Below are 26766 nucleotides of genomic sequence, written 5' to 3' on the forward strand. Positions count from 1 at the left end.
AAAAAGGCGTCTTTATCGAGTGTCTCAGGGACAACAGCACAATCACAGCTAATGCAATGTAAGCAATTATGACGTCAACTTTTGAATCAGGGTTCAGAGCTGATAACACAGACGTAATATATAACTCTCTGGCGAATAAAATAATCACTTAAATATGTATTTTGCCTCTCCTTTGTCGGTCAACGTATGTATTTGTGGTACTACGGGCTACGGGCCTGAATGCCCTCAAAAGATATCAAAACCATACCTTTTGAGGGCATTCAGGCCCGTAGCCCGGGGAGGTGTTCGGGGGTTCAAAAGAACCTCCCTTTTTGCTAGGAAAAGGTCCACTCGAGGTAAATTTTATCTCGGTAAACTAAGGTTTGACGACAAAAGGTCCACATTTTCACACAAACAACCCTCCTTTTGCAACTGCTGGCTACGGGCCTGACATTCACATTGTTTGCATGTATTCCATCGTGATCAATTAGACAGTCAGGAAATCAAAGAGAGAGAGAGGCCTAGGGAAGAGAGATCTAGAAGAAGTCGTGGCCACGAAGAAAATATCTGATTCTTTGAGAATATAAAATGCACACAAGACAAAACGTGATAACCATATTTTCAGTCTTTAATGATAATGTAATGTTATATCAATATATACAGTTTGTGATACAGACAACAGTAGGTAACAGGAGTATTTCTATGCCTTTCATTCCAACAGCATAATACTGAAAACCTAAGGTGTATTTGCTTCAAAACAAGATCTACAGTAACCGTTTTCAAACTTCAAACCAAATGTTAAAAATTTTAATTGAAATCTGCCTTGTTTATGCCATGAAAGGGTTGCCCTTTTCAGGGCCATTATTCATACTCTCCCATGTATTTACTGTTAGGATGTCTGTTTGCAGAGAAACCAAGTAATATATTGACTATTTGGCACCTTCAAGTTATTAAAATCTAGATAGTCATTTTTACTAGCTGACAACCAATATGTAACTTTTTAGTCTTCTTTGACTAATTACTGTAAGTAAAGAAATGTTCAAGCAGTCCTTGTAAGATTCTCACACTATGACAACAGCCCTCTTTCCTTACTGAAACCTGTCCTTTTCTGTTTAGGACAGGAATTACCCTTTTCAGGGCCACTATCTATATTAATCTACACATTTCACTTTTAGAATGTAGCTCTTTTGAGAATCTTTGACATTGAGGTAAATAAAGAAATAATCTACTAAAAGGCATTAAACCATTTACCCTGTATACCGGATATAGTGCATCATCTTATATTATAAACCTATTCCAGTTTTAAATTAAGATGCATAAAGTCTGATTAGTGTGTGCTTCTTTTACAACACACTTTACAGCAAATGGTACAGAACATAGAACTATTCCAAGAAAATGAAGACATGCAGAAACAGATACAAATCTAATGATAAAATTATGTAGCTTTTATGCTATCTACCTAAATTTACGTTTCTAAAATTACATTGAAATACAATTGATAAAAAAATACTGAATTATACATGATGTTCTGCTCAATATATGCTTTACAGTATTTCTTCACACAATTCAAACAACTCACTTATTCTGATATCTTTTTTATTTATAGTTTTTGCATTTTGATTTTCACCATAATACATTCTTAACAGGAGCGCAACTTAGTTTTTTTTCAGAATTTCTACACCTTTTGCAGACAGAATTAACAAAACGGTTTATGGTATATGTTTGTGTGACAACCTACTTACAATTTTGAACTAAAAGAGTAATAATAGCGCACAGAATACTTCCAGGGCTTTGTAACAGTTCAGTTGTCAAACAGAACTGCAGTAATAGTTATAGATATCAACCTAAATCAATGGTAATTATGTACACATGTATCTTGATGACTAGAATTTACGCTGAGCAGACGACTTGATGCCTTTTACCTTGGAACCTGAAGGCTTCCACTTGTATTAAATGAATTTGAAAACATTTTTTATCAGAAACACTTGGCATAACCTCATCATCGATTTTCACAATGAGAACAGATGTCATTAATACCTCTCTGTGTCAGACTGAAATAAAGTGTTGGTAAAGGCCAAAAGTTCTCATATCAAGCTTGTGTCAGTTGGAATAATGTTTGTTTTAAATGTTTTCAGAAAACACCATATACTGGCTAAAGTAGAATAGTCATCAAATGGATTGAACTGCAAATTAATAAGAAAATACGTCTGACTTTCTATTAAAGGAACAAGCACTGTGATATAAAGATGGCTTCATATCTGTTCCTCGACTACCAGTTGTAAAAGTAAGAAACAGATCTTTTCATTCTTATGAAAAACTGTGACGTAGAAGTAATTTAAAACTTTCTGTTTAATTATATATTTTCAGTCTGACAGATGTGCTCACAGAACCCCTGTTTAAATGGTTGTATTTGATATCAAAGTAATCAGATAATTTCCAGCACAACATTAAAATACTTTTATAAAATTTCTGTAGTTCACTGTCTGCCGATTTCTTCCTTCCGCATGGTTGACAAAGAAACCTTGATCTATGCCAGCCTGCTTCCCCCAAAGAATTTACACATACTATTTTTATTTTAAAATTTCTATTCATCTCCTCGAAAAATAAAATCTGTACAATGCCCATGTGACCTCAGTGGCAATGTTTTCAAATATATCACATTCCTATTGAGTTGAAGCAATTCGAACCCATGTAGGGATCTTTTCCAGGTTTTGGAAAGTCAATCACATGGGATTTATTACTTCCATTACTGGGATGTATTACTTCCATTTCTTCTGAACTATTTTTCATTTTCACGTGGTATAAATAATAGAATTAGTGTGTGAGCTGATGGATGGTAGTTAATAAATCCATAAATTTTACATATATTATAACAGCGGTAGGTCACATGACTTAAAAATAACATTCAGGACTGTTACTCTAAATTTCTCTGCTGAAAAATCAACATAAGACCAGAAACTGTTATCGCTGCATCCTCTGTAGTCATGACAGCATTTGCAGTCCACATATTTTGAAACAGTTCTCGGTTTTTAGCAGTCAAAAACTCGCTGTAAATACATTTTGATCATAGTGATACTGATTCTGTTGCATCCAATTCTACATAAAATTGTTGTTACTGTAACTTCAAGAAGATTGTCATATTTCTCAAGTAAAATCTTTTAAAGATTCTGTAATGTTTTGTTGTAGCAGGAATCAGTCAACATGGACGTCATGAATTTCCGTTTCTCCGTGTATAAAACTTCCTTGGCAGACAAGGGGGAATTTCCCAGTCCAAGATTCTGTTACGAAAGTCAAACATTCCTGCACACATTTCTCTCTTTTCTTTCCAATCTGGTACAGGAATACTTCAGTAATTCAGTCAAACTTCGAGAAATAATCCAGAGATTGTTTTCCAGGCATGCCCTGTGCCACACACAATAAATCCAGCCATTTTTTTATCATATTTCCTGGACATTTCTAACTTCACGTGGAGAAAAATTTTAGAGTTGCAAGGCAAACCTGTTCTTCTCAGGCACATTTTCCTGTTTTTCACCAAGATTCCTGTCATTCGCAGGCAAACACTTCAATTTTATCCTACATTCATGTTATTTCCAGGCAAGTTTTTCTCATTTTTCACCAACGTCTGCATTATTTCCAGTCATATATTCTTTCCCCCATTTTTTCACCAAAATCACAGGCACACTTGTCAACAGTGTTTTCCTAATAAATAATGTTTATTCCTATAATGCCCCTGTGACGGCAGTATTGTGGTGGAGGAGGGAAATTCAGTAACAATATTCAGTTTTCTCTAACACAATCTTGATCACCTCTTCTTCAAGGTGTTGGCAATCCATTCTAGTCCTTGATATAAACTGAAAAGAAAAACAAGAGATAATCTTAGACTGGAGTGGTATTTAACTTCCACTTAAATTGGCCTAGCATGCAGTTCAGCTTTCAATTTAATGTGCTTTTTAATTTCTGGAACACTTCTTCATTTAAGATGTAAAATCTCTGCGTCAAAATGACAGGTGGGCTCCAAAACTTCACACTTGAACACTAACAAGTGACAGTCCATGTATAAATGTTTACTTTCAATAATTCTAACATTATGAATCAAATCCCTAAGTGTTAAACCTGATGATAATTTCTTTCTTTCTTTTCTTTTTTTTTAATCGAGCATCATATAATTACAGCAGCAAAAAATCTTGATACTAAGAAAGTTAAGAGAAGTCGTTGGATTTTAATGACTCCTTGCTCCTTCTCACACAACACACACACTAATTTGCTGAAGACTGGCAAAACATAACCCAGTGTTTGATGGAAAATTTATACCCTTTTATAATAAGAAGCTCATAAGATTTAGGCTCAGTATCAAAAATATTCCAATATTTCACAGGGAACAGAACTGTATTTTGAAAATTTATGAATCAAAGATAATGCACTACCTTCCTGCCTTTAACACTCTTCTTCTCATGCCAGATTTATATCATGCATAATGATAACTGTTGGAACAATAGCTATTTTGTGTGAAGTTTTCACCAAAAAAATTCAAGATTTGGAAAAAGATAAAAGTTCTAAAGTAATAAATGCTGTGGGCTGTAAGAACCTTAGACTGGGTTTCCATACTTAGATCAATCCATCTGGATCGACCTAACTCCCTGGGGGTTCATGCCTACCAAATCAGCTAGGGGTAAAGATAATTACCTCCTAACAGTTTTATTAGGCGTGACAGACGTTTAAGCCGGTTAGTTTGATAGCAATTTAGTGAGACTCCCCAGGGAGATAGATCGATCCAAATATCTGTGGGAATGGTCCCTTAGTATAATATACTGACAAACTTGTAAAATGATGCATCTTTTGATAACCATTAATACACACAAAAATCCAAAAATCCCTCCAATGGGCTGTGTGTGCCTTGGTTTGTAAAATGTTAGAAGAAGAAGAAAAAATCCAGTAATATAGACCTGCTCATGTAAAGACTGGGGCCAAATTTATAAAAGAAGTTCTGGGCTGAAAGCAAGTCTAAAGTTTAAGACTCCTATTGTAGTCTTTGCTTCATGATCTTTCAATGCCAGTCACGTCAAATAAAGGGTTGCTGGTCCATTAGCATTATAAGATTGGGTTCCTATACCTAGATTGATCTTACATGATCGATCCATCTCCAAGGGGTTTCTTGCTAAATTGCTATCAGCTTAAGCGACTTAGATGTCTGGCACGCTAACTTAAGCTGCTAAACTATAATAAATTTCCCTTTAGCAGCTTCAGTAGGCATGATAGACATCTAAGCTGATTAAGTTGATTGTTATTTAGTAAGACTCTGCTTTGGGATAGATCGATCCACATTTAGTACGATAGGGTCTGGGAATGGTCCTTAAGACAGCGTAACTTTATAACGTAAGGGGACAAAAATGTTGTCGGCACCACCTACCCCTCTCCCGTTAATGCACAGCAAGCCTGTATGTTCCAACTGTGGTCCTTAATGGAGGTAAGATTTAACTGGCGCGAGATCTCCGCTGACGACATGGCACCTTTTACGTCTTGCTTGTTAGCGTATATTAATACTGCTGACTTCTTGAGATCCTGCAAGATAAAATATGGAAGTGACTGTCATCTGTAAAATTTGGCTAGTTCATGTTTATATGATATTTACGTATGATATAGTGGTTACAATACCAGTCATTCGTTGTATGCAACATACAGCAGAGTAATTATACTGAGGTGCAGCCCAGATAGAAGTAGTATCATGTATGTCACACAGAGTGGATGACAAGTAATTATAACTGGCACTTTGAACAAAAGGATGTTTTGTTTGGAACCCAATGAAGCGTATAGGAATACAGGCGAAGTAAAACACAAGATTTAGTTCAATTATCTTTTGTTTTTCAGAGCACCAGCCGTGGGATAAATATCAATACTGACTTGTTGAGATTCTGGAAGGAGAGATCAGAAATTACTGCTGCAATTAGCTGCCTGTTCACATTTGTTTAACTGTGTATTATTTCCACTTTCACCTTAACATTGATTTAATTTTATACAGCTGAATACAACAGATACTGACAAATTGCTGATTAGTGTACTAGTATACCAAAACTGCAGGCTTATTTAATTTCTGGAAAGAAAGTCAAGAAATGACTGCAGGAATGTGCCAGGTAAAAGCTTTCTAGTTAAAATTTACATCAAAATAAAATGCATTCAGAAATACATTTGCACTACATGAAACCTGGAAGTTTTAAATTTTTTACATTTTAAAAAATAAAAACAATTCCAGCACATGTGATTTGTGAATATATCTGATTTATATGTTTTGTCAATTAAAAATAGTTGAATATCATACTATTATTTTTATGGAGCGCCATTCACGCAAAAAATGCAGACGTCAATTCAACAATCTATCGGCACTATTTAACAGCCAAAACCTACTTTAACTATCTAAACTTAATTCTACTAAATTAGTTGTGGTCATTTTAATCATTCATCAAAATCTAACAATCAATAATAACGATTCAAAAGTCAGTAACTGCAACTCAACAATCAGTCACCGCAACTCAACAATCAGTCACCGCAACTCAACAATGTATCAATGTATTTTTGCGTGAATGGCGTGAAAGCATGGTGCGCCATTCACGCAAAAAATACAGACGTCAAATCAACAATCTACCGGCACTATTTAACCAAAACCTACTTTAACTATCTAAACTTAATTCTACTAAATTAGTTGTGGTCATTTTAATCATTCGTCAAAATCTAACAGTCAATAAACGATTCAAAAGTCAGTTACCGCAACTCAACAATGCATTTTTTGCGTGAATGGCGCGAATATGGAACGCCATTCACGCAAAAAATGCAGACGTCAATTCAACAATCTATCGGCACTATTTAACAACCAAAACCTACTTTAACTATCTAAACTTAATTCTACTAAATTAGTTTTGGTCTTTTTAATCATTCGTCAAAATCTAACAATCAATAAACGATTCAAAAGTCAATTACTGCAACTCAACAATCAGTCACCGCAACTCAACAATCAGTTATCGCAACTCAACAATCAGTTACAGCAACTCAATAATCAGTTACTGCAAACGGTCATTCGCGGACTTAACACCAGATGGCGCGCGCGCACCGTCAGCGATCTGAAACGTCCTTGACCTTTTCCATCGTTTTAACAGTATTAAAATACGTGGTGAAACCATTCAGCTTAAATTGTGTTTTTAATCTCCAAATACTTAAAAAAATCAATAAAGCTAATCGACAAGAACCTATTATATCGTATCTTTTATATTAATTATTATTACATATCACAATAATAAACGAGTCGCCTTTTGATGTACGCCCGGCTATAACCTCTATTAAAAAATATCAATTTTTATGAGATTCGTATTGTTTGGTTCCATAGCCTCGCTTTCAAAAATTAGAACAGGCGCTCCAAAATCGTAAGACGAAGTTAAAATTTTTATATTGGCCGAGTTCGCCACCGACTAGAATGCCTATACGTCCCCGCATCCGATACTCCCGCGCTTCTTTACATCACCGCACCAATACTCCCCCGCACCGATACTCCCCCGCTTCTTTACATCCCCGCATCGATACCCCCCCACTGATACTCCCGCGTACCAATACTCCACAAAAACACTACTCCCCAAAGCAAAGATTCCCTGGGCTTTGTAGACACAAATCGTGATTCAAAACCCTTTCTATTATGCTATTTTTTTCAAAGTTGCACAACCCTCTTGGGACACATAATTGACACATTTTATTCGAAATATATTGGGGAAAATAAAGGGCGTTACTCGAAGTCGATCTCAGACTTTGCGTGCAGCTTAACAGTCCGTAGGCCTACAGCTATGCCTTGTAAATTTGAGAAATGTTTGTGCAAAATTAATATTGTTCTCCTACTGTAGTTACCGTATTTATATTATACGCCCTTTTATTTATTTACTTAAGGCAAAGTTAGTTTTAATCTAAGATGACGCAGCTATGTCTTTTCCTCAGGCAACGATGATTTTGTTTAATTATTAAATAATAAAAAAGCAGTGCTAAAGCGCTTCGTTTTCTGTTATCTTTCTCCAACCTTCTTTTCTGCTCTTAAACTTCTTTCCCTTGTCTTTTGGAGGCATATTAGAATCTGAATTGAGCAAAATTCAAAATTTTTGAAAATTGTTGGACAACGAAATTGTAGAGACACGAGCATGCGTCGTGAGCACACCTTTTATTCTCGCAGTCCCGCCGTGTTTTCGACTTACTTCGTCATAGATGTGAGGGCGTGCGCCGTACTCAACACGCAAAGGGCACTTTCTCTTTCATTGCTTGCGACGTGCATCTTGGACCACGCAAGTCTCACTTGCAAACTCCTCGCAAACTCCTTGCGAAGGGAGCAAGTTACGCTTGCGGCCTCGCTGTTTAAAGATTATTTAAACAGCGAGGCCGCAAGCGTAACTTGAGATTATTTGTAGAATAAAGCGTAACAAAGATTATTTGTAGAATCTATTGGAAATGTTTAGTATCCTCCGTACGTGCTTACATACGTGCGAACTCGAAATTTCGCATAAAGGACTTGCGTGGCACGTGAGATTCTCCGCAAAATTTGGACTCAAACGGGTCGTAAGAGCCCGTGCGGCCGGTTGTGACCGAGACTAATGTGTTGTCGCCCAAGATTTTTTAGGAACTTTGCGGCTTCTTTTGTATAATACCGATGCTCAATTGTAAGCAATTAAGATTTGTATGCACTGCGCAATAGCATAAAAACAACATCACCAAGGATCTCCCTGTGGCCATTATTTTTTTCACTTAGGCCCTATCTCACCAATATCCAAAGCGTTTTTCCATTTGAAAAAAGTATTTCTTATACAATGTAGGCCGTGCTTCCGAGTCGTTGACCAATTTTTCAAATCTATATGTGAAAAAAATCGATGCAAGGTGACAGACTCTCCCATGATAGACAGTCCGGTTCCCAACAATTTGCATATAGGTAATTCAGCCCCGCCCTAGATTTTGACCCACTTTCGTCGATTGACCCTAACCTGTAGCCTATAATTAAATGGATGGATGACTCTCCGTTACCCAGACCCTCAGTTTCGTGGAAATTGCATAGGGGGAGTAATAATGCGGGGAGTAGGGCCTATCGTTGCGGGGGAGTAACGGTGCGCGTATAGGCCTAACGGCAATTCTAGAGGGGATTTATCGATGCGGGGATCTATCGGTGTGAGGTTGTATCGACGTGCATAATGCAAAAATTTACTAAGGGGAAGTATCGGTGCGGGGGAGTATTAGTACGGGGGAGTATTGGTGCGGGGGAGTATCGGCATGACCCCCTAGAATATCCTCACAGCATTATCTGCAATTTTTAATGTATTTTGCAATATAATTTTCATTCCTCCCGATGATTAATTTTATTAATCAAGAGTGGGGGAGGGGTGGAAAATCCCCTTGGTGCCACATATAACACTATAAATGCGAAAGGAATTACCCTATTTGTGAAGAGAAAATAAATGTATTTGTTTATTTCAAACAGCGTACTTTTCGCGCATGCGCAGTAGTTTGAGACCTGTGCTATTCCGCATATTATTCGAGTAGGAACTACATGTGGTTCATTGCCATATCTTATTTCAGTATGATGTGATTGAACGCAATCCTACTATTATATACTTAACTATATCATGACAATACGAACACGATGAACCACATGTACTCCCATAATATGCGGAATTGAAAACATGGAAAAGGTCAAGGACGTTTCAGATCGCTGACGGTGCGCGCGCGCCATCTGGTGTTAAGTCCGCGAATGACCGTTTGCGACAACTGATTGTTGAGTTACGGCAACTGATTGTTGAGTTGACGTCTGCATTTTTTGCGTGAATGGCGCACCATGCTATGATATTTTAATCTGCATTATGAAAGTACATGAATAACAATTGTACCTTATGCATGATGTATGTTATGCATGATACCTATCGCATGTTATGAATTACAGACACATACACTGACATGTGTAGGTGTGTGTGCGCGTGCATGTGTAAAATCACCAAGTATCAAGTATCAAACTATCACCCAACTATATAACAACAATCCTTTGAGCTAATTAATTCCAGCCCATTACCACCTCTTGTCTGTTCTTTCCAACAACAACAATAATCATTTACATCTCAAGTAACTGGACAAGTGTCAATTAACATTTACTGCGATGCTGTCACTATGGCAACACAAGTTAACCCCTGATTAGGGACATAACTTTTCCTGGAAAACAAAGCGTTACTGCCCTTAAATGTATCAGTCAGGCTGAAAAATGGACTTTTCTCAGAGGAGATCTGTAGTCAAGACCACTCTACGTTTCTGATGGCGATGGCACAATTTGATCAGAGCGCCTGTATTTCAGGTGGAACTTGGAATTTATTTCTACTCCCATTCTGACTTTTCAAATGACAAACAATAAAACATTCTCCACAACACTTCTCAAAAATACAGCCTATTTCCTTTTGGGGGAAAAAAAACTCACTCTTATGATTCTATGTCAACTATGTACAGTGTGTGTGTGTGTGTGTGTGTGCGTGTGTGTGTGTGTGCTTTAAAAGAATTATATTACTTGTCATCAGGATTTGCCCCAACATCACAGCTAATTTACACTTCCCTTCTATACAGTGTTAGACAGGTGAGACCACTTCATCGGCCATTCTATTTCTTTTCACAGTAAATCTGTTGAAGATCCTACTCAAGTGTTTCCTCTCTGATCCCATGTCATTATCAGTTAAATTCCATTTAAATAAATACATGATTTAATCTCTGTGTTGTTGTTGTAACAGATTTCTTTATGTTGACAAGAAAGCTGAACTGTATCAGATGCACCTGTTTGCTCAATAAACCAGGCATTTCAATAAGAAGTCAGTGCGAGATTCAAGACTGACAGTCTCCCATTGCAGAACTTTTTGAGTGTCTCAACCCTGCCCCTGCGCCCTGGTAACCCCCTCCCTGCTGACCTTGAGCGTAAAAAACTTTCCGATTAAGTTCAATTTTTGATAACAACCCCATCAACTCAGCAATCTGAAATCTTACCTGGTGGCAAGAGTGTGAAATTCATACTAACTTAGAGTAATAGTTGCCCCCCTGCTTATCTTTCAAAAGCTGCCTTTGGTTGATAAAATATCCATAGTAATAAGGCATGTTTTTAAATTACAGATCCTAACAAAAATATTCAGAAAACATTGTTTTAGGAAACCTAGTTCATCGAATTTGTTCAAAATAAGCAAGTTTACCAACACATGCCAAATTCATCCTGATTTGACCATGTGGTGAGATACGACACACTGTATCAAGTGTTCTGAGGCTTTCTTATCTTATTTCAATGACAGTAATAAGCACTACAATTGTGGGTAACATGAGTGAGAGTACCCTGCAGAAACCATAATTATCACCTCCACGTTGACACAAGCTTTTCAAAATTCAATAAAGATTCTCTTCAGTCCTTTGATATCAGACTAGTTCATGTGCAGTTAAGCACAACTTAAAAAAAAAAAAAAAAAAAAAAAAAAACCTGCATATTCAGAGCTAATCTAACATTGTGTATTCACTGTACAAAGATGGGAATGGAGGGTTTGTGTGGGGTAGGCCCTAAGGGGTGGGCAGACTTTCTCAATTGACTTTCATATCTTGAACAGAACAACAGGAAAAAAACATCCTTCCAAATGACCCAGCATTTAATGGACAGCACTTCCTGTCACAAAATCTGAAACCAAAATCTTCAGCCAACACAAAGCAATGAAACAAGAAGACTGTAGCTCTCCCACAGAAATGAACAGAGCCATTCTGGTTGATGAACAATTTATTTATGTGGTAATGAAGATAGAAGAAAAAATGCAGAACAATCAATATAATCCCACCTTTGCCAAAGAAAATAAGACATTCCCATAGCTACAACCAAAATCAACAAAGAAAAAAAATTCTATCAGGAAAGCAAACATTTTAAATAATTCTGTTGTTGCTGTAAACAATGCTTTGCCAAAGATACATAGAACAATGCAGAATTATAAGATCCCACCGCTGCCACCAACATGAAGAGAGCCATTTTATTTAGTTTGCCAACATCTGAAATAACCGACCATAAAAGATGTATAACAATGGATTGAATAAAAAAAAAAACATAATAATGTGATCCCCTCTGCTGCCACCGCTACGTACAAACCATCCTACCTCATTAGCCAACATTTCATGAAACTCTTTTTTAGCTGTAAATAATCTCTCCTGGTCTACGCTATCCACAACGTAGATGACGACCTGTAACATAACAAGACAAGACACACAGAGGGTTAGTACTGCGTAAATTATATACATTAGTCGCCTGATGGTCCATTTTTTTCTCAAGGGACATTTTACATTCCATTGTCTTTGAGTTCAGTGCTCTACTGTTTTTCTTTTTTTAAATATTTATTGAGAAAATTTAACACCACTAGGTGCTTGATAAAAAAATAAAAATCTCGCAAATAAAGTAAATGCACTTTTATAAAGCAAAACCACAGAGTTTCACAAACATATGACAAATACTGAATGTGATTTTTCAGACCAGGAGATTTCTAATTCCAAACAAAACTTCTAATTATTTTTGCTAATTAACTGTTAATTTTTACAGTAAAAATTTTTAATTTGGATTCTAGTGTGGATCTTGGGTTCCAGAGCACTGAACATGAAGAAGATGGAATGCAAAACAAAAAACAAAAAAACATGTCCTTGAAAATCATGAACCATCCTGGCATTTTAATCTGATTCTTACCTCATGTGCTAACATTTTGTGTAGTTCTTCTTTTGTGATTGTTAACCTTTCTCTGTCTGTACTATCAACAACTAGGATAATAAACTGAAAAATAACAATGTCATATAAATACGAAGCATCCAATTGAATTTTACATATCAATTTATTATCAAATACAAAACATCGGACAGGGTGATCAAACATCTTGTGTGAGAGGACATATTGGCTACTGCCAGAATCGAATATTCCAGGAAATCTGGCAGATAAGGTTGTGAAATCCGATTGTGTTTTATAAGCCTTATCAGGCTAACAGCTGCCAGAACTGTAAGTGCCAATATTTACTTCATAACCTGATTTTTTAGATTTGATCTCATCCAGGGCACTCACCCTGAGAATCCGAGTACCAGAGGTGACTAGCACTATCTATACAGCTTGCACTCTTCTATACTATTTATTTAATGGGGAAAGGGAAAGAAGGCCCAGAATTATGGTGAGTTTTGTGTAGAATAAAAAACCATGTACTAGTGTGTGTGTGTGTGTGTGTGTGTGAGAGAGAGAGAGAGAGATGTGTGTGTGTATACGTGTGTGGGGGGGGGGTGGGGAGAGGCAGTACTCAGTACTCTCTTCATTAAAAACTATTTCATCATGAGGAAACAATTTTTCTACTGACGTCCAAACTTTCTACATTAATTACATTCATCTATCATCTTAATAATCTAATGTATGTGAGGCAAAATGGAAACACTGCTTCTCACTTATGTAGTGGAAAACAGAAATGTTCAAAACTCAGGTCGTGGGGACTACTGTGTCTGTGCATTACAATAAGTTGGCCAACATGAACAACATTTGTATACTTGCATTTCTATCACGGATTATCCTCATCTGACTTTTCCAATATTAAAGCTAAGTCTTGATCCAACAACGTAATTCCATATAAGCAATCCAGAACACGCTAATTTCCATGAATTATTAAACCTTGGAACATGTGGGAGTTCATGTACATGAGATATTTTTTTATTACAACTCTGAGGCCAATTTCGCCATGACCAACATAACAAAAATGACCTTTAGCATATAATAGTATACAGTTCTTTACAAAAATGGCCACATATAACCACATATAAAGATGAAACGCCTGTAATATTTACCTGTAAAATTGAATTATTCTTTCCCTGAAAACTCACCTCAGCATTAGTGTAATAAGTGTTCCATGATGATCTAAGGGACTCCTGACCCCCAATGTCCCACATTAGAAAATGTATATTTTTCCACACCACTTCCTCCACATTGCTGCCTATCGTGGGAGATGTGTGGACTACTTCATTCATTAAACTGGAAAAATATATATATAACAATCTCATAAAAAGTAATTCCATAAAATACAGTTTCCTTTTTTTTTTCTAAATTTCTGCATAGTTTTGCATGTGTTATAAATCTGAACTTCCATAATTATTATGATAATTACATAACTTCTGTCATGAGACTTACTTTATTTTCAAATTCTTATATTATAGTTTTTCTTGTATTACACACAAAATCATTCCTACGGAAATTAAAATAATATTCTGCTCAGATTCAATGTATAATTGCCATATCATTGGCTTCATACAGTTATATTCATAAATGCTCAGCACATTTCTTCTCCATAGTTTTTCTGCTTTGCATTTAAGTAACTTTTGTTCTTTACACTGAAGTTGAAGAGCACCAGTTCTAGATTATACCTAGTATATACTGAAACTTTAAAAAGATGATCACTCTCTGACAATCATGATTTATAAATAATAGTTTAGCTTACAAAATGACAAAGGACATTTCGTGACTGAGCCACACGGATTACAAGAAAATGTCATTTTATCCAAATGACAAATATGAGGGTGGCTACATCAGCAATTCTAATATATGTAAAAAGATAAGTAATAATTCATGTCATCCTGCGTCACTGCATATCTTTCATAAGTAATTAAACAAACACAAATGACCTGTATTCATGTATTCAACATAAAGTGGTGACATTATAAGAAGTGAAATGTGACTTATTCAATATCAGACCACAAAAATGTCATTTCATACAAAATTACTCAAATATTTCAGGTCCATTTATAATTTCATACCATAATCATATCATAATCACACATAACCACATCAATAATAGTTGCAGTTATACACAAAGAGTTGAGAAGGGGGGGGGGGGGGGGGGCGCTAACTGTTTAGAACAATGTTAAGCCTGATGTTCTTTTGTGAAGCAAGTCTTTGGGTGCTCAGAGAAGCCAGTGGGCTGAAATGTTTATGGTTCAGACTACTAGTATATGTAAAGTATTAACAATACCACACAAGGCAAAATTTTCCTTCTGGAGGTTGAAGGGGAAGTGTGTGTGTGTGTGTGTGGGGGGGGGGGGGGGGGTTAGAGAAAATAAATACTTACAACTGATAGAGTATTGTTGTCTTTCCAGCATTATCTAAGCCTACAATGATCACTTTGTGTTCTGAAATAGAAAACAGATAAAAATATATATATTTAAAATATCATATATATCCAAATACTAGTAATCATTATTTCTGTAGCTTATGACTTTATCATAAGACAAATCTCTTTTGACCCTAATTCAAATACACTTAATCAATTAGTCAATTTCAGTTAATTGATTAAAGAACTAATCAGATAATTTTGGACAGGAGAGAATATAAATCTCTCAAAAAACTTTTTTTAATCTGTATCTATTCTAGTTGAAAAATATTCTCTGAGCTCATGTTTTCAGAGAGTATCTAACAACATGAGAAGACACTGACAGTGGCATCATGAATAAAAGAACCATTACTAGTAAATAAATAATACTGATTGGAATTTTATAATATAATCCATAAAAAAAAAGATCTTGGTCTGTCACATTGCTGTCCAAAACAATAAACTGTCCCAGTAAGGCTAGAATTTATACAACACAGCCAAGACCAAGTAGGGGGGTGGGGGGAGAATGAAGGGTGGAGGGAGGAGAGGGGGAGGGGACACAAAAGGCAAACAGTCCAGTGACCTTACTTGACAAACCGTATGTTATCTTACAAGTAGGTCATGCACCCCACAGGGTTATTCACTCTTGTACATCATACATTCATCACGTCAGTACATGATATCTATGGACCACTTAGCTCCTGTGTAGTCCCTGTATAATATCATTTTGTTCACACATAACTGAATTGGTATCTGTGGACCAGTTATCTCCAATCTGGTTCCTGCTTACTGTCATTTCGTTAACACGTCAGTGAATTGGCGTCATTGTTAGTGTGAAATCAGTTCTACCCCTCCCATTACTAGAGATATGTCATCACATACCACTCAGGGTGAAAATCAGCATATGTATTTCTTTTCTTTTTTCTTTATTGGCAAACATCAGCAAAATCTTAAGCAATGGGAAATATCATTCCAGCATTTTAAATTTGGTTCAAATATGCCCAAGAGACCTAACATAAAAGAGTGAAAATTGAGATATTTTTATGCTGCTGTCAGTTTCCTTCTTTTAATTTGATAACCTTACATTATTCAATATTTAATAAACACATCTTAAACTGACCTAACAAATCAACTGATCCTTTATGAGCATTTGTGATTCCTCATGTATGTAAAACTTAAATACTTTATAGTCTGTAATGTCTAATTTTTACAATAATATATCAAAAACAAATTTAAAGAAATAATAATTCAATTATACTCATAGCCAAAACAAAAAACATTGTACTTCCAATAAAGTATAGAAATAAATAAGTAAAATATCATTCACTTGAAAATAGGACTTATTATGGAGAGAAGAACTAAACTATTCAGCCATTATGTGTGTGCTTTATGCCTTCTCAATTTTTAGGTGCTACTGCTTATCAATTAGGATTTAATTAAGTCTGTAATTACTGCACAGCAGTTCATGAGGCAAACTTAATCAAGAATCAATTCTTTTCTTAACTGGCTTGTAATTACAAATGCCACCATTTCACTTCCTTCATTACTATGCTGATTTTCAGTGCTGTTATGCGAAAATGTATAATTGTCAGAATTGATTTTGAGTTATCTGGTACATGATTAAACTAATGACTTTTGATTTTTTCAGCATTTCAAATGTCTGTATAGTTATATGAGCTAATTTTTTCTTCAGTGTTTCCTTACTGAATTACCTCAACATCAATCAATTCCTTGAGATTTGAAATGTTAGGTATTTAACGCATTTTTCCCTTCACTCACATTTATGTATTGATTTTCGAAAACTTAACAACTACAAAAATAAATAAATAAATCCAAATGCTGTAACAGCAGGTGGCATTGAGATCTAATTACTTGGAACATTTAATAAAGCTGATTATCTGGTTACCATGGCAAGCTGCAGTAATACTGCTAATAGTAGTGATAAGTTTATTATTGCCTAGTATAGTACTTAAAACCCCTGGGAGTTTCCATGTTATACTGCTGATCACTGCTTGGTATTTGTAAGTCAGTCAATGTGGCGATTAGAATACTAGGCTCACAAAACTTTAACCATGCTTTAACAAAACTGTGATTAATATTTAACTATTATCTGACTCTGTGTCATGTTTCACTGAATGACACAATTCAGAACAAAGGCAGAGAAAAGAAGACAAAAGACCCACATATATCCAAATGCTTTGTTCAGTGAAAAAAAAAAAAAAAAAAAAAAAACATCAAAGTGCACACTGGGAAAATCTACATAATAAAGATCACATTTCAAATTAAAGCAACTCCCAATAAGACATGTACTCTGGTTTTCTACTCTTTTCTAGCTTAAAACAGTTTCAGACCCTTCAAAATGCAGTCACACCATGTACCAGTAATCCTTCATAAGTGTAAGGGTAGGGAATTTAAATGCCTGCATTAGGAAAATATAAGAGTTTAACAAATTGAGAACTGTGCCTGGCAAACAATGCTGAAGCAAAGGTCCACATTTTCTGACTGCACTACACTTTGTTTCCAATAATTTTCACATGGCGCATGAGAATAAAAACAGGTAGTTTACAGGACTTAAATTGGTGACAGGCATTATTTTTTTTCTCTTTTTTGGCAGGGCTCCTCAGGTGCTAATAAATTCCAACCAGGAAAACAAATAGCTTTACTTAAACTAGGAGACAAAACACTGCATCCTGTGAATTTTTCAACTGAAACATTTTGCTTGGCAAAAGCTGGGCTGCTTTGAAAGGCCCATAAGAGAACTACAGCCCCCCCCCCCCCACACACACACACACACACACACACACAAACACTTATTGCCAATTTGTGATTTGAAGTGGACAATTACTGACTTAGATCGGAAGATTAAATCAGTTCAAATTCATCATTTTGCTGCCAACTGCAATACATTTATAAGGCTTGAACATTGTCAGTACATGCATGCCCTGTTGTCAGCCCAGAGCCAGAACTACAACATCACCCATGTCTTTATAAACCATTCTGAAAACAGATTTAGATACAGCTGTTAAACCAATCCACCACAGGAAACTAAAGCACAAAGCTGTTATTTTTATACTGAATCCATGGAGAAAATGGCCATAATAAAATGCAACCTACATTCTCTTAGCTCCTGTAACATACATATGTAAGACATTACACTGGGTATACGTAGTGGCTGATGTTATAAATCCCCAGTACCAATCTCATGAACCATATCAAAGTTCCCAAATATGCTTGAAGAAAGAACAGCCAAATTAGTGAATTAATAAACAAATTTGATATGGCTAATTAATCATTGGTTTGGCGAAGAATTCATTGTTTGGCTGAAGTAGAAAATGGCACACACGCACCGTTCTTCTATCAAACGGGCCCAATATTTGTTTAAAAGCAGTCTACTCTTGATTTAACTAAACTCAAAGTAGAAACAATTTCAACTAAGGGACTTAAGTTTAGACCATCTTTTTACACTACTAGTACAGTAAGTTCTTTTATGGGGTCAGGCCCAGGGCAAATGCAATAATTATCATTCAAGTTGTTAATGAACTGACAGTGAATGCCTTCACTCAGCTGCATGCTCCATTCTATGTGAAGCATTATAGTTTAGCACCTGACAATGTCCTGAGGCTTACCTGTAGAAGAGATGTAAATTACAACCCCTGTGTCACAACCCTACTTCAGTCTACAGCTGATCACATCTTTAAGACTGAAAATCATTATATAAAGTACTGTACTAGTAATCTAACTCCGTGTAAGCCTGTAGTGGACTTATATATAGTAACTATTAATCCCACACATTTAAGACTATTAAAGCTTATTTCGAAGTAATGTGTTTCTATAAAGAGAGAGACCGGTCTGAAAATAACTGCCAATTTTCACTAAATTCTCTCTCTCTCCGCTCTATAATCCTCATCTTTTTGTGTCCTTAATGACCCGTCTCTGAAGCAGCTGTTCCATTCAAATGTGGCCCTGGTTTCTGTGCTCAAGGCTTTCTGAGACGCGTTCACTCCAGAATCAACATTGACCTTAGACCAGAACTTGACTTACTGATGTCATCATGATGATAATATACTTCACTGAACAAAGGGAACAGTGTTTGAAAACCCATTTTACTTTTTTCTCCTGGGCTGGTGATTCAGAACAAAATCATAATGACGTGTATTCTCCTTCCAAATGGTGTACGTACTAGTAAGTTGCCCGTGTTATAATAGACTTGTGTGCATTTCATGCTCTTCTTCATAAACAGAATACAACTGTCCCACCTTGATAATTACACTCTTTTATACTCCATACAGCTGACTACTAGTATACAAGTATACTGTAGCAGCACTAGATTTGAAATTTAAAAATTTATAATAAATACTATCAAATACTATATAGTACTAGTACATACTGATGTATATTAATACTAATTTTGGTGAGATGGTTTTCATGTATCAATAGTACAGTGCAAAACTGTTTATTGATTTCACCTTCACATGTGAGGTACAATCACAAATTTCTTGATTGAAGTATTGATTTAGAAAAATCCATACTAGTACTAGTAGCAGTACACTGAAAGTCTGAAATTAAGTGTTAGTATTTCTCTGAAACAATAGCAATGTCTTTCTTGTCATTAAACAATGTGCAAATCAATTTCATTAAAGTCAATTGGACTACCAACAAAATATCTCAGGTTAAAGAAGACTAAAATTTAGGTCTTTAAGACTAGTCCGAGGGTCAAATATAGTGACCCATTACTAAGGTACTTTAAGTTAAAATCAATTTTTAGGCTTTAAAAAAAATCGGGCTTAAGATCCCTACCAGTAAATGAAAATGGTTGCTGGTGAAATGAATGTATACTAGTATACATGTATTTGTTAAGCATTCCACGTTTAGCTTTAGTCATGATATGAACACTTCCTTTACTACAAAGATCTTGACTGAGATTTCACAGGTAAAAGTCCCTACTGCCTCTCACCTGGTGACAAAGGTGAGTGAACAAAGAACAGCAACAGATGGCAGGTGACAGTGAGTGCAGTGAATGTCTGGAGGGGACAAACCTCTCAGCAGCCTAATGTTTCACTTTCTTATCTTACCTCTGCCAATAAAAAGAGGTGATGATTGTAGGGATGTGTGTCTGTAATGCTAGCATGTAGCTCAAGAAATTATGGGCAAACTCTACAAATTCTCAAGACAGACTATTTGAAACAGTTATAATTATGTGACTATTATTATGAAAAATTATGTAAAAAAGTTTAATGAAAATCAAAATATCGAAGACTCAGGCTTAATTACTGCCTGGAGTAAAGACTTTTTTTAATAGACATGAAAAATTTAACAGTCCAATTGCTTACTTTCTGGCAAAAGTAAAGAAATGATTTTCATTGCAACAGTCTTGAATGTTACCTCAGAAAACCTCCTGAAGTGAAAACAGCAGCTTATGGAGAGCTAGTGAAGCACACCACATTTTGCATCATGACACATCTCAAAATACTTGAATTCAAGCTAAATTACACTCATGAATCAACAACCCATGCCATGACTTTTGAAAAATATAATAACCTTAAGAAATAGAAATAATTCTCCACAAAAATGTTACCTTTTGCTAGTCATGGTTCACAGAAAAAAATTATGATAATCAGAGAGAAGTGATTGAAAAGGCCTGTGCAGAAACACAACAGATTCTAAAATTAAAACTACCTCAAAAATGACTGTCAAAATACTGCCACTGAGACAGTGAATTTATAGCCTAAGGAGGATTAGACTCTAAGCAAAATGTCTGGCAAATGATTCATCTTAACAAAACTTGTCTCAAAGTAAAACAGGTTTTACGTCTAAAGCTGTTATTTCAGCTGTTAGTTTGAATATATCTCATGATCTGCTTATTATTTTTTAATCACTGCTATCAAATAATTGCTAATTGAATATATAGTATATCACCCCCTCCTCCCCTGAAGTTTCTCACTTTCTGATTATTCCAAACAAACCTAGCAACTTTCTGAGAGCTCTTTAATATAATGCCATATGTACAAAAATGAGGACATTTGCCAAAAGGTGGAAGAATCTCATCCTTGTAACCCTATCTTATTTGTTGCCAGGTTTGTTATAAACCCAAAACTAGCTCAGTCAAATATATATATATATATATATGAGAATAGCACCCAAACTGCTAAGACAAGTTAAACAAATATTGATAAGAAGTCTAGACTAACAGAAAACAGGAAGGAAATGGTTAAGAGGCACTGGTTCTTGTTTAACTGAAGAACTTTTAACCTCATATTGGTCTTGATTTTAAGACCTCAAATTACAGACTTCTTATGTACTGTAAGAGCTTGAAGGGTCTCTGGTAGGGAAAAACTGACTCAAGACAGTGTTGTACAAATGATGCCTATACTAGTAGTTACTAGTACTTTAACACTGCTAATATTCAGAATCATAAGTATGTGGGCAAGAGTGTGTGTGTGTGTGTGTGTGTGTGTGTGTGTGTGAAAGAACTGCCCACATGGCTAGAAAAAGGTCACTTGAAAGTTGAAACTGCCCATTGAAATCAACATCTGTTAGACTACTAGTATTTTTTTATGTTCTTTTTTAACTTGGGTCAACTAAAAGGGGTAAAAAGGTGCACATTGTCATCTCGAAGAACATTGTCTGTATATATGATTATAAAACTGTAACTGGTCTATATCTGTAACTTAATTAGCCCCTGTAACTGGCCTGTATGTGTAACACCTCATTAGCTCGAAGGAACAAATGAGCTTACTAGTAATTAAAAACACTATGCCACTTATATAGCAGTAATGAGCTTCATAAGGCGCATAGAACTAGTAGAGTACTGTTTAAGTTCCTTATAGCAAAGCACTAGTCTAGAGGTACTGATTGATATAACCCAACCCACAGAGTGGTGTATTGCATGACTACACCTCATCTAACAGAATGTAACAATGAAATAAATCAATTAGAAAAAAAAACTGCTTTATGTATGCGTTTGGGTACCACAAAAAGACTTATAACAGTTTGGAAGCACCCCTTCCCCCTTACATATACTCCACCACCCCCTCCCTTTACAAATATAAAAAACAAGATCTTTTGGCTTCTTTGGCATCTCAGGATTAAAGAAGGGACTGTCATTAAGATCACTGAATTACAATATATATGCCCCAAACAGTTTCTTTATTTTCATAAAATTCTTCCAGGGGGTTGTTGGGTTGGATGCGTGGAACTTAATGAGAAAAGCAAACTCATATCTTCAAATTCATCCACAGTTTTAAGTTTTAATGTCAACATCCAAGGGAAGTTCCCTAATGGTTTCTTTTATTTAAAAAAGCCATCCGAGGCCATGTTAATCAGGATGGCTACTGTACTAGTAAGTAATCCACACAACCCTTCACTTGCGTAAGTATATGGATCAAACTACAGTATGTCACCTGTGCTGACGACAGTCATGGTTTAGTATCTAAAGCACTGGTCAATATCAGTTTATCCCGTCTCCCAGTCTATTCAGGTACTGGACACAGTAAATTGAGACACTTGAATGGAAATGACCACTTGTTATTTTAACAGAGAGTTACACAATCTGTTCAATAATCAACTCTGTAAATTTCCCTTATTTGACCTTCGGCAACATCCAACATTACTGAACTTTGTATGTGTCTTTCTATCTTATGTTAAACAAAGATATTCCACTCCATTTCAGAATGAAAAGTCAATTCAAGTTTGTCTCTACTAATAAGCCCTTTGGAATAAACATATAAGGTTTAATGGTTTTTCCCATTAAAGCAAAAAATAACTTGCTTTGATCTGGATAATTTAGAAAAAGTAGTCCACTTTAAAAGTACATTGACTGAGCAAGATATTACTACTAGTAAGTTAATTTATGTCTTTTGCTCAAAGCAATGCCAAGTGCACCATGCAAATATGGATGAAAAAGCAGTCAAGAGAAAGAGAAAGAGGCCATACTTCCAGATGGCTAAACCCATATACAATACAGACATTGTTATATTGCTTGGATAACAGGCTGGACAGGTAGTAGGCCAAAGCACTGTGGTCATGCCGACCTCCCTGGCTGTTCTTCAAAACCCAAACTACATTCCTCATGTACTAGTACATTTTGGAAAATTACATTGTCTTGACAATGTAGAGTCAGACATTACTGACTACCTCTTTATTTGGTTTATTCAACAATTGCAAATCACTCCATCTTGTGTATGTAGATCACTGTCTGAATCACTGATGTATTTGTTATCAACATTCTTGCTTTTATCAACAAATCAGCAAATTGGTTTGTTTGCTTGAAGACAGCATATCACATTTTCATGTATTGGCAATACTTTTTCAATAATGCTTGAAGATAATTCAATTAATATTTTTTTAAAAATAAAATTCCTATTCTCCTTAAAACAGCATTTGGTGCATTGTTAGGAGTAGGTGTTAGTGGGGAGGAAGGGGGAGGGGGAGAATAGAGGGGCCACATTTGTAGCTCACCTCTCAAACCGAAGTTATTTAAACACATTAAAGTCAAAACTAAAAACATTTGAGAACTACCTAATACATGCGAGCTGGTTTGAGTGTGTGGAACTAAACAATATACAAAATTCCATGTGGCAGTTCCAGTTCATGACCTTAGCTCAGTGTTTCACCCCTGCATTCCATTATAATCATATGAGGAAATACCAAGAAATTCAGAGAACACTGATGGCATCGTAAGGAAAAGATGCATGACTGATAACAACAAGGAAATTTTTAAGTCTGTCATAAATATATGGTATCATCTCTGATGTCCACCAAGAGAAGAAGAGATCAGTGTGTGTGTGTGTGTGTGTGTGTGTGTGTATGTGTTTGTATGTGTTTGTGTGTGTGAGAGAGAGAGAGAGAGAGAGAGAGAGAGAGAGAGAGAGAGAGAGAGAGAGAGAGAGAGAGAGAGAGAGAGTCAGGGCTCGACATTAGCGCCTGTCCGCCTGTCCGGGACAGGTAAAAATTCAGTTCGGACAGGTGAAGTTGCAGGGTTGGCTGTCCGAAGGACAGGTCATGTTTTATGAGAAATTTGGAGCAAAAATCTTTAAAAAATCATTTTTTGTTGCATACTAACGTCTTTTTGCCTCTTCCTAGACGACATTGAAAAGAGTGACCTACTTTTGGCACAAAACACATGCAGTCGCAAAACGAAGTCTGAGCAAACTTACCGCCAAATTATAAAAGTGAACACCCTCCAGAACTTCAGCAGACAAAATTTATTCACATATCAGGTTCACTACTTAACATTTATTTAGTAAAAAATCTACGTGCTCTAGTAATAATGACACTTCCTAAAACAGAAACTACACAAGTACTGTGCTGGAGCCAGATTGGACTGGATGAACTGGCTATATCTAGTTCGTTGTCAAGGCAACATACTGCCTGTCAATCAAACACGTATGCTATCTGCTTACTATAGAAAGTGAAATCTTTGGGACTGAAGATCTTGTTGAAATGTTGTTTATTTGCCAAAATATAACCTGAAATTTTGTATGATGTTTTCTTTAATGACTCTAGCATCACCTCTGTTATTTTCAGTTTAAAATTTAGTGCTGGAATATGATAAATTAACATTGCTCTCATATACCAGTGTGATATTGATGTAAGGAAGAAATTAGTAATAACAGATATGAGAATTTAAATAAAAAGAAGGGGAACTTTTTTATACTGATTTTATTTAATTCATATATTTTTAAAAAAATCAAACATGTGATAACCCCTTAAGAAGTTAAATTGTTAACATAAATATAAGTAAAGTATTATAAAATGAATATTCTTTGATTTTCATTGAAATTGAACTTTATTCAAATATTATAAATTTTGAATATTTTAATAAAATTAATTTAACAGTACCCCCTCCCCACTTCCAGCTCAGGTTTTTTTTTCTTTTTCTTTTTTTAGCTTTGGTTAAACTTCATGTGAATCTGTTATCAAATATTGCAGACTTACAATTAGTAGACCCTGTACCCCAAATCCTAGGAGAAGCCCTGATGTTAAATATCAGACTTATATGCAAGATTAAATCTTCAGGAGTTCACAAGTATGAAAAAACAACTTTTTATCTGAACATAAATTCACTTTAAGGTGCATTTTCGGGGCTCATATGATTGAATGTTTGGGTAATATATACATTAATTTAAATGTATGACTACACATATTAATTGACAAAGTATAAAGGTATGAATAGAAAAAAATTATTGGTTTTGTAGACAGGTTGGATTGAAAATCGGACAGGTCAAATTTATGAGCACCTGTCCGAAGGACAGGTGCTCATAAAAGTTAGTGTCTAGCCCTGAGAGTGTTATATATTTTGTTTGTAAGGCTCTGTTCTCACAACTTTTAGATCGATCTATCACCGCGGGGAGTCTCACTAGATTACTGTCAGATAATCCCCCTTAAGTGTCCGTCCCCGCCTACTACAAGCTTTAAGGGGTAATTAACTTTCGTGTCCGCCCGGCTGACAGCTATTTAGCGTGAACCCCCAGGGAGTTAGGTCGATCCAATGTAGGTCGATCTAATCTATGAGAATGGGGTGTAAGAGAGAGAGAGAGAGAGAGAGAGAGAGAGAATGACTAACCACTAATATCAACCTCAGACAGACTTACTAGCACATTACACAAGCAAGGATGTTTTCACCTCTTCACATGGCACGTTGTTGGAGTAAACAAATAAGTTAAAACCCCTAATAATTATAATTTGTCTAACCTTCAGACGATTCATAATCTGAAATCCACACATCATAAGAAAATGACAAAAAATCTACTCCCCGTCTCTCATGAGATTGTCACCCAAGCCAATCTGACATTTATATATACAGCATACAGTAATATGGTGTGTGGAAGACAAGTGATGCCACTCAGCCAACATCAATTCATGTCACATTTTGAAAATAAAATCTAGATTCAAGACACAGAAGCTTAATTACATCTAACACTGAATAATCCACATTAAGTGAGACATGAAGTATTTACACTGCCACTTAAACCAGGGAAATCTGAGATTTAAAAACCTTTTGACTTGGACTTGACACACAAAGGAATGACAATTCAACACATGGCTTGGGGCTCAACTCATAATATGTGACATGTCAAATTAAAAGAGAGAAAACGTGAGTAACGGCAGTTAAGTCTATGTAGAGACCAAACGAAACGTCATCATTAAACTTCAAACTGAAAAACTGATTTTAAATGGGACTTCTTCACACTGTGTCTCTGACACCAACTTCACTGCTGAATCATACACGCTGATTTCCTACCCACAAAAAAACCAAAACAGTCATCCGCAAGTCTCTGTTATTACATGGGCTTGAAAGTTGGACAGTGGAGTGTCATTATGAAAAAATTCCTTACCTTCGTTCGTAAAAAGATTCCATATTTTTGTGAAAAGGAGACCCATTTTGATGTGTTCACCTTCCTCTCCTTCCTGGCCTTCTTGTGGTTTCCGGAACCCAGATGACAAACTTGTAAATAGTCCCTTAATCCCTCTCGCGAATGACGTCAAATGAGGGAAGTTTCTTTAACAATACACAGGGAAGATTTTATTTATAGCTCGTTAGCAGTTCAAGCGGAACTGACGTCATGGATTTACACGGTTGTGATCGACTCAAACGCGCATTATAAAGATGGACAAGTATAAATAGATGTAT

The 26766-nt window shown here is 35.8% G+C and overlaps 1 protein-coding gene across 1 annotated transcript; it reads right to left on the minus strand.

Annotated features, from left to right (window-relative positions):
* Positions 1–586: 586 nt before the first annotated feature.
* LOC106181359 (ADP-ribosylation factor-like protein 5B) lies at positions 587–26685 on the minus strand. Its single transcript, XM_013565721.2, has 6 exons — positions 26471–26685; positions 15114–15174; positions 13876–14023; positions 12713–12796; positions 5387–5538; positions 587–3830 (listed from the first exon to the last, which is right to left on the minus strand). The coding sequence occupies exons 1-6, from the start codon at positions 26514–26516 to the stop codon at positions 3782–3784; spliced, it is 540 nt and encodes a 179-aa protein (XP_013421175.1). The 5' UTR covers positions 26517–26685; the 3' UTR covers positions 587–3781.
* Between the last annotated feature and the right edge of the window lie 81 nt (positions 26686–26766).

Source organism: Lingula anatina, chromosome 5 (assembly GCF_051362555.1).
Source record: "Lingula anatina isolate TDL-2025a chromosome 5, LinAna3.0, whole genome shotgun sequence".
NCBI classification, from domain to species: Eukaryota; Metazoa; Brachiopoda; class Lingulata; order Lingulida; family Lingulidae; genus Lingula; species Lingula anatina.